Below are 9,729 nucleotides of genomic sequence, written 5' to 3'. Positions count from 1 at the left end.
ACGATAGGAATCAGGAAAGTTTATCCGACAAGTGCCAAACAGACCTAATATCTTGATTCTAGGCTGCTACAAAGCATACTGCTCGTTCTCTGTTCTTAGGTCCTTAATACTGAATATTAATTTTACCTTACATATGACTTGCGAAAATATAATGTACTATGTTCAACCAGAGTTGCAGTTTGCACAAAAAAATAAAGAAATTCTTGTAGTAGTTTGATAAGTTTCCTTGTTTATTGTTAGGGTCTTGAGTCATGCAGGATCTTGATTCTATGCAGCACTTGCATAGATTTACCCTATCAGAGTTCTTAGTTTATGTAAATTTTCGGCTGGTTAGTTGATGTATGGGCATCATACACCTGTATCAAGCTTAGCAGAGTTCTTACTTCCTCTAAATTTTTGAATAGATGATACTTGATGCTTGACACCATATGTATCTACCCATGTCAATCTTTCCAGGGTTCTTGGTTCTTGTGAATTTGATGAACAAACTCTTTCTAAGATATCTATATTTTATAAGGGTATATTATCCTGAACACAACACCGGTGGTTACTTTTTCTATTGGTGACATAAACCTCGAAGCTAGTAGTAAAGAAATGAGGGTGTTCCGCTGATTTTTAAGAAAGCTAGGAGTGTTTGAACATTTTACACATCTACAATCTATCATTTGCAGAAAGATAAATCATATCTTCGATCCGTAAGACCATATAGTAAAATGCATTGACAATATTTCCAACATTTAAATTCCAAAAACTAATTTTCTTGTACTAAAGAGTACAGCAGGAACAGGACTATAAATAAGTTGAGGATATTTAGATTTGATAAGCAACCAAGTGCAATTTTAATTTGAAGCTGATAAAGTTGGCATTCAGATAATAGACATTATATGTGAGATTGTGTATATAATTGATATCTACCTCCTATATGAAAATGGCTTAGGTTCCATAGCAGTTTCATTAGTGCCAAGAAAGTCATAGCTGCCTCTCATATTCAAATCAAAGTTTATAGAACCCTCTTCAACCTTAAGCTTGACATCGGTCTTTTCTGCAACTTCTCCCATGTAAATTGATGAACTTGGGTTGCCATGAATTCTTCCCAATTCGGAAATGCTTTGATTCCGGTCTTCCTCATTCAGATTTTCCATGAAGTTAGATAGAGCCAAATTGAAGCTGTTTAGTTGGACCCTTGTTGCTTCTAAGTTTCCAGAGCTGTTCATATCTAGTGAAAGATTCGTTTGAGCTTTTTCTAGTATAGCTTGCAAGTACTTTCCTTGGGCTTCGATTCTCATCTGTAATTTCTTTTGTACCTGTTGTGCCATAGTTTTGGTATAAATATGAAAAAGTAGCTGGAGGCCGAGTCGAACAAAAGTTACTAGCAGAAACAGCTAAAGATTACATACATCAAGTTGCTCTTTTGACCTTTTCTGTACATCAATCTCATACATTAATGCCTCCCCTAGAGAATGATCTCTGTTTAAGATTAGCAGCCATCCATCAGCGACAGATTAGATTAAATAAGAATTTTACTCATACTAAAGATTTGTAAGACCAGGAGAATTATGTTCAAACCTATTTTTGAGTTCTGCTGTTATGTAGACAGATTGTTGGCTGTCTAAAAATTAACAAACTAAATAGGGTATTTGAACGTTGTTTCACCAGTTGTCTTATTTTGTTCTTTTAAACAAGGGTAGCTTGAGTACTTTGAGGTAGTTAAATAACAATACAACTCTAAAAGCTTGAGTTCTTAAAGCACATACCCTCGTTCATTGTTCACTTTTGATGAGGTGGCAGTCGTGCTTGGGGCATGCATATTGTAATGTCCATAAGAATCCCCTAGAAATAAAGAAGCAATGAATCACCTGAGAAAGCTCCAGAAAAGAGATCATGTTGCTTACTAAATCAAAAGAAGTAACAACATTGTCCCAGTATATAACAAGAAACTCTTGCTGAAGCATGCTTCCTGTCATCTTAATTCTTAAAGACCAAGCCCCCTTTTTGCTGATTAACTAAACTTTATAGTGTAATACTGCAAGTTTATTTTATACCCCTCCTGAAATACTGAATTGCATTATGGATGAAAGGTCAATCTTACTACTTATCTAATGAGGGATGTTGGATACTTCATTCATTTTTCCTGTAAGTGGTATGAACTCCTAATCATGGTAGACTTACCACTGTTGTCAATGTTTTGTTCTGCTGTGTCCTGTTTCCTGGCCTGCTGTCCAAGTCTGTATTTCTACAGATATAACGTTTAAAGCAAAATTTTAGATTGTAACATAGGGTCATGGCAAGAATAAGGGAATTATGCATCAACACGGATATATGCACTCGGAACATGCATGCATATGCTATTATGCATAACATGTATATAAATACCTGCAAATGGCTTTTCAAATGGTACAATGTCAATCCCTTTAAGCTCATGAGCCGCAGCACTGACTTGGGAGTTGCTTCTGCATTTTAGAGATTCCATCTAAAGTAAGTTACTCTGCCCCAACCTTGTTAACTTCTTCTTCTTTTTTTTAAATCCAACCTTGTTAACTAATGCACGTATCTATGGAGACACTAGAAGAACAGGAGGCAAGGTTGGAACTATTAGTTTTTCATGACAATGCTACCAGTAGCGGAGCTAATCTAGACTGAACTAGCGAAATAGTAAGAACTAAGTTTAAGTTCCTGCATTTTAATAATATTTTGCTACTCTAGCTTAATAATTTCTGGTGGCAGCTAATAGACTTTTACAATTCATCTGTAAAGTTTCTAGCTCATTGTTTAGTTAACACCAGGATATGGAGATGATGCCCAACTGACTTGGCATAAAATTTTCAGTCCAAATTTTATATATACTATCATCCCACATGCACAATTAAAATGAATTGCAGTGAAAAAGAACACCAGTCAGTATGATCATCCGGTACCTAGATCCCAGGGCGCAAGACATGGCAAGCATTTGCCTTCAAAAGATCCAACTTTGCACAATCAGAACTAATTCCCCTTTTTGAATTGGATTCTTAACAATTATAAACTGTACAATTACTCTATTCACTAGTTCAATTCTGATCTAAACATCAATATAGAGATGTTCATCAAAGTTCAAGCTAAGGATTTAACAAGACCTAGAAAACACTGATTTTACGATATAGGGGATATCATCGCTAAGCTTTGCGAGTTTCTAATTACCTCACCTAAATCCTATTGCCTTAAAATACATGATATAGCAACTAAAAATTTCAATAAAAATGTATTACAGAGTCATGTTCCTCTGATCCTCTCTAGCCTACAAACTAGCAACAATCATTGTCACAGTACTACAAATCATCTTCGCAGTACTACAAACCACTTAAGCAATAGTAATAACCAATTTGCAGTTTTATAGTACACAACAGTTAGAATTTGAAGGAAAACATGTATAAATATTTTCAAGAAACATGCAAAGAGAGGATAGATACTAACTGTCAGGGCCACCAAGCTTAGTAACAGCATCAACAAATCGATCATGAAGATCATTAGTCCACCTTAATCTTGGCTTTGGATCTCTTGTCATCACAACTCCATTTTCATACTCATACAAACTTCCTCCACCACCAACTCCATACATTCTCTCCATCACCACCACCTCTTCACACACTAAAATTAAAATCCTAACTATGTGTTTTTTCAATAAATAATCTTGATGGGCTTTCCTAAAAAGAAGTGGAGCATTAATTCCACACCCAAAATGTCAAAAAGAGTATAGGCTTCTTCTATAAAACAAGTGTTCAAGAAACAATCATTTGACAGTGAAAAATGTGCAGAGATTCGTGAGTAAGAATAAGACCAAGAATGGAATCAAAAAAGAACCAGAGCTATGAAAAGTAAATAGTAGTAGTAGCCTAGTAGGGATGAAGATTGAAAAGAACAACTAGGGGTTGTTATTATTACATAAGTTGAAACATCTTTTTTTCTTACAATGTAGTTTAAAGTGCAATGAAATGATGGAGCATATATGCTTCATAATATTTATACAAAAATGTGGTGTGTGTGTGTGTTTTTTGGCATTATGCTATGGAACATAGAGAGCAAAGACCGGCGACGAATCTGAAGAAACATGATCTAGCCGAAAAGTAATATTAAATCTTTGTCCGGAAGGGAATACTTGAACATTAGTTTAAGGTTTTGTATTATGGTTGATATTTCGTAAATATGTTAATTTTGTATTATTCATAAACTAGTTGGTAACCCGTGCAAAACACGGGTCCGAAATTAAAAATAATAGTATCACATTATTAATTGCATAAAACTGAAACTCATAATCCGTGTAAAATACAGATTTAAATATAATATATAAAATGCTGTTAAAATATGTAGTTAAAAAAGTCGAAGTTAAGTGTAACTCTAAAATTTCATTGTATAGTTCTAATTATGCATGCAGTTAATTATTTACTTATATAAATCTGACATGTTAACTTACTAATATAATTATTTTAAAGTAAATCGACGCTTGGATGTTCAGCAACAAATAAAAATTGAAGGGAATTAAAATTTAGAGAAAGTAAAAGTTAAATTTTGTCAGTTGAGATTTTATTACATAAAATTTTAAAAATAATTGTATAATTTTCCAGTGAGTACCAAGATTTAGGACCTAAACATGATTTCCTTATTAATATAGATAGTTGATAACTCGTGCGACACAAGGGGCCGAGACTAAAAATATCGAATTAATATTTGTAGAGAATTATTCATAATCTGTGCAAAACACGAATTAAAATTAATATATTAATATCAATATTAAATTGGTACTTGTAAAAAATAGTTATGTGGTTAAAAAGAATCGAATCAGTTATAAAAATTTTCCACTATAATTCTAAATTTGCATTGTTTTACTTGATATAGAAATCTAACATATTAGTTTTATTTTTGTGAAATAAATTGTATCTCTATCTTATGAACCAAGTATATGTTCTGTAGAAAATTTAATAGTAATTAATATAATTTGATAATTATCGATAAAAATTACGATTGGATAAATATTAACTAAAAAAAATAAAATTGCAAAGAATATAAGTCGTTTTGTGTTAAGAACAAAGTTTATTGAGAATAGAAGTCGACTTATATCAGGTAAATATCAAATTTGGTACTTCGGTACTTTAATACTTTTAGCACCAAATTATATATTGTTTCGTTTATTAATAAAAAGTATAGATTTATTAAAATTGATAAAAAAATTATATATATATATAATTAAAATTTATATAGCTTTTTGACGGTTTACATAACATATATATTTTGTTTATTATGTCGGATTTTATTCTATGAATATTGTCATCATCATAAATAAGTAATGATGTGACGAGAAAGACTGAGATGTTATGTATTATGTCTTTCGCCCATAACATTTTTATTTGCTCTTCTGGTTCTAACCACTCTGGACCGTATAGATTGCATGTGGTAAGGTAAGGTTTACGGTGGGGGTGAATGAAACGGGCCTTTGATCGAGTAATCAAAGTGCAAAGGAGAGTGACACGTGGAATGACAGGGTGGAATATTCGCCGGCAATTTAGGAGGAAGGGAATATTCGGGGAGTCATGTGCCACGACGTCAACTTCAAGCTGTGTTCTCACATGAAGATGTATATAGTGGTGCAATGTACATGTAAATTGAACGTTGTTTTACAATTGTGAATAACACCAAAAACTACACCAGTGAGGGGAGGAGAACAGAGGAAGTATAGGGAGACACGTTTCGATGTGTTGGGGGAGGATGCCTGCTTGGAGGTGACTTTCACAATATTCCTTTCTAAATCATTTCATTTTTTAAATAATCTTTGATAAATCATAAATCGATAGCTTTCAATCTCTGAAATTTGTAACTATTTTTAAACGGTTGACTTGTGTTTACTTTACATTTAAACTGTTTAGAATAATTTTTTTTTGAATAAAGGATTGTTTTGGCAAAAAAGGTTTAAGAATTAGTATGAAATGGTTAAATAATTTTGGAACAAAGGTTTACTTTAACCGGGTGCAAACTGCATACCGTAAAAACATTCATGTTGCTGAAGATTAGTGTTTACCCAAACATGGTCCATTTAATGAGATACAATTCCTGTACTTTGATTTTAGTAACCCATAAAGCTTGCAAATCTGCAAAGTAAAGTGGATGAACGAGTGCTACGAAGTTTGGAACTTGAAAGTTGAAAAGTAACTCGTCTTTTTTGCTTTTCGTCAAATTTTCAGTCCTGCCATGGTTGATTTTAAGCTGGGACTCTAGACAATTGTGCCTTTGCTGGGGTAAATTATCATCTATGTATCTATATAAAAGAAAATCACGCATGGCTCACACAACTTTGCTGACAATTACATATTTTTGTTTGGTCAGAAGAGTCCTCCGACTTTTTTGGTCTTCTACATCTTCCAAACAAGTTTTTTCTCATCTCAGAATCATCTCTGTCTATACTCTATCTATCTAATTTTTTTGGATATTTTTTTATAAAAAAACTATATTAATTGTTAATTGATTTTTGGTCTTCCTGCCTAAAATTTAAAGGTTTCGATTGAATTTCAACCTTTCACGTAAAATTCGAACCTTTGTATTATTGGTTTTATGTTTTATTAGGATATTTCACAGACAATACAATTGGTTATCTGTCAATTTAGGGTTATTGGATTAAACTGATTGATTAAATTAGGGTTTATATTCAATTTTATGTACAATTGTTTGTTTGGGGGTTTTGATTGGATTTGTTTTCGTGAATTAGTGAAAACTGAAAACTGAAAACCAATGGATGATTACATAGATCATTATGCTATCTTGGGGTTACCAAGCGGTGAGGAAGAGCCCAAACTCTCGGAATTAGAAATTAAGAAAGCATATCGATCGAAACTTCTGAAAATTCATCCAGACAAAAGGCTCAATGATCCCGATACTCATCAGAATGTTCTCAATCTCCTTACTTCTTATAAGATTCTCATGGATGAAAAACTAAATTCTTCTTCTAAACGTCATAGAAAGACAAATGTCGATGAAAGAGAGCAAGCAATACATTCTGCTTTCTCTACCGCAAAAGCTGCTCGTGAGATGGAAGAATACATTCGTAGAAGTGACAGTCAATTAATCGCAAGAATAAAATATGATGCAGCAGCAGCTGCAACCAGTAGAGCACCACTTGCAGCAGCAGCACGGCCAACATTAAACAAAGGAGGGGCGAAACGGGCACCGGCTTCAACTCACTGTCCTTGTGGACATTATCAGGGTGGTGGTCATTGCTTAGATAGGGAATTTAGCTGCAATTTCGATGATGCTCGATTTGAGGCACTCAAAAATTGTATTCAGATGAATGAGATGAACAGAACTATGTTAGGAAAAAAGCCTTTGTATGTTGTTGCTCATCTTCAGGTTGAACTTCTAACTTCATTTTGCAATATTCTGTTAGTAATTTTATCGTTGTCTCTCATATGTTGAAGTTATAAGTGAATTAATGTGGTCTAATTGGTTTAGTTTTGGATTTATTTTCAAAGTTTGGAACCATAACATCTTGCAAGTTATGTCCTTGCATGTTATTAATGTCGTGTGTCGACTCTGTTTTCGACCTATAGTTTTTCTAATCTGCTCTATAGTTGTTCAGGTAAATCCTGATTCTTAAGGGATAAGCAAAGCAAAGGCTCTGGGTTTGTGGCCTTTAACAACCCTGATAATGCACCAGTGGTCGTAAGTTTGTATACATTTGTGATTTTAGCTTCTCCAACATACTTGAATTGTAAGTGTGATTGTGGGAATAATTATATTGCTCTTATTGTGTCCAAATTTGTATTTAGATGAATCAGATGAACGGAACTATGATAGGAAAAAAGCCTTTGTATGTTGTTGTTGCCCATCGGAAAGATGAAATGAGAGCTCATCTTTAGGTTGAACTTCTATCTTCATTTTGCAGTATTCTGTTAGTAATTTTATCATTTTCTCTCATTTAGATCTTTAATTTTTTCTATTATATTTTTCCTTGCAAAAATATCTTAATTTTATGAAATTTCTGTCCTATATATCCTCTAAGCTTGTGATTTAGTTTTGGTAGAATATCACACTATAAATTTGCTTACTATAGTATGCAACCTGTATATAGATTCTGATTGTGGCTATTCCAGCAACTCAGGGTATTCTTATTATAGTCGGTGTTATGCTTGAATTCTGAACAAAACACTTAATTAATAGAGATTCATTCTGAATAACTACAGTATGATAAAACAAATTTTGTGTCACTGATTAGAATTTGAGTTCTGTGCGCCCAAGCTTTGTCCGCGAAATCAGGATATAAATTATAGGCTTCTTAGAATATGAGGTAAATTTAACTTTAGATGCCCATACCAACGAATTAATGATTTTGAGGGGAACACTAAAAATAAAAATAAGGGGCCAAATGCTTGACCAGCTCTTTGGATCATGACAAAGCTACAAAATATATGTCAGGTATAACACTTTATTTAGCGTCATATCTTCTTGCCCTGTTCCTGCAAATCCGCGGTTCAGTAAGGCAACTTGAATCCATACCCAACCTTTGTTTATTCCCTTGTGTAATGATTATTTGTAAAAATATATGCTCCTAGCTTCCTGGACTATTTTTCCGTCACGTAACTGATTAGTGAGGTCTAAACAGTAAACACACTTCAAAACAAGACACTCAAGATCCCCGCTCAACCCCTACTCAACCTGATATCTTGCCCAACATTAGTATATACCAATTGTGTTTAAAGATTATCTATAACAAAATATATATGGTACAATCTTACTGTGGCATTATATACATTTTTCTATGTCGACCTCGATTGAAAATATGCATAAGAACATAAGTATAAAAGAGTTAGAATGTCTACGAATCGATGGACAATTGTTTTTGTATTTCTTCATGAATATGTAACATTTTTTAAGTGTGTGTTCACGTTCGCATGATTATTTACCACCAACCTTTCTTGGTTGAGGACCAAAAGACTGTGAAAAAGCTTTTGCATATTCGCAAGTTAAAAGACAAGGTGTCACCAAAAAACTAGGTGTGTGCACAGCCTGATCTTAGATTGTTAATGTGCTTGCGAAATTTTTTCTTGCACAGTCTACAATTTGTGTTATTTTGTTTTTTTCTAAACTAAAAAATATGTGGAATTTGATGAGCATCTATTTTTAATGGTTTTCTAATCTGGTTTGGTCACATTTTAAAGTTCCAAATTGTCCAGATTAGCAACTATACGCCTAACAAGACATCTAACTGCTCATGACAACTGATATGATGAATTTGATTGCATTAAAAAAGACGCATTCCAAAAAGTTGTGGCAAGACAAAACCATTGTCACATACTCTTCTGCCTACTATACCTGCACACATTCATCTCAAATTCACGTGGAACAAGTCCCACCAAACATGGCAGATAGATTTCACATATCTGTTTTTGTTAAGTAGCTTTAGCGTGGCAGACTTTTGGCATTCATGCTGGTATACTCTTTATTCATTTGTTATGTCCATGATATATTTACTTATACGAAGATTAGATTTTTAGGACTTGATTTATTTTTTTGTGTCAAGGTAAAAAATATCTGTCATAATTATATCACTCTTCTTAATATTTTTTGGGCCGTCAATTTTGGGTGAAACTTCTATTCTTTTTCCCAGCTACATACATTTACCTCCCACCATAATAGAACTAAAATCAACTATTTATCACTTTTTTCTTGCTACAAAGGTACAACATAACTCTTTTTGTTTGTCGGTGTTTG

At 33.3% G+C, this 9,729-nt stretch overlaps 1 protein-coding gene across 1 annotated transcript; it reads right to left on the bottom strand.

Annotated features, from left to right (window-relative positions):
• Positions 1-790: 790 nt before the first annotated feature.
• LOC141672083 (myb family transcription factor PHL11) lies at positions 791-4,027 on the bottom strand. The gene is made up of 6 exons (XM_074478583.1): positions 3,451-4,027; positions 2,374-2,450; positions 2,170-2,233; positions 1,755-1,830; positions 1,398-1,467; positions 791-1,304 (listed from the first exon to the last, which is right to left on the bottom strand). The coding sequence occupies exons 1-6, from the start codon at positions 3,602-3,604 to the stop codon at positions 912-914; spliced, it is 834 nt and encodes a 277-aa protein (XP_074334684.1). The 5' UTR covers positions 3,605-4,027; the 3' UTR covers positions 791-911.
• Between the last annotated feature and the right edge of the window lie 5,702 nt (positions 4,028-9,729).

Source organism: Apium graveolens, chromosome 7 (genome assembly GCF_009905375.1).
Source record: "Apium graveolens cultivar Ventura chromosome 7, ASM990537v1, whole genome shotgun sequence".
NCBI lineage: Eukaryota > Viridiplantae > Streptophyta > Magnoliopsida > Apiales > Apiaceae > Apium > Apium graveolens.
The sequence above is the reverse complement of the archived record's forward strand: the minus strand, read 5'-3'. Positions and strand labels throughout refer to the sequence as shown.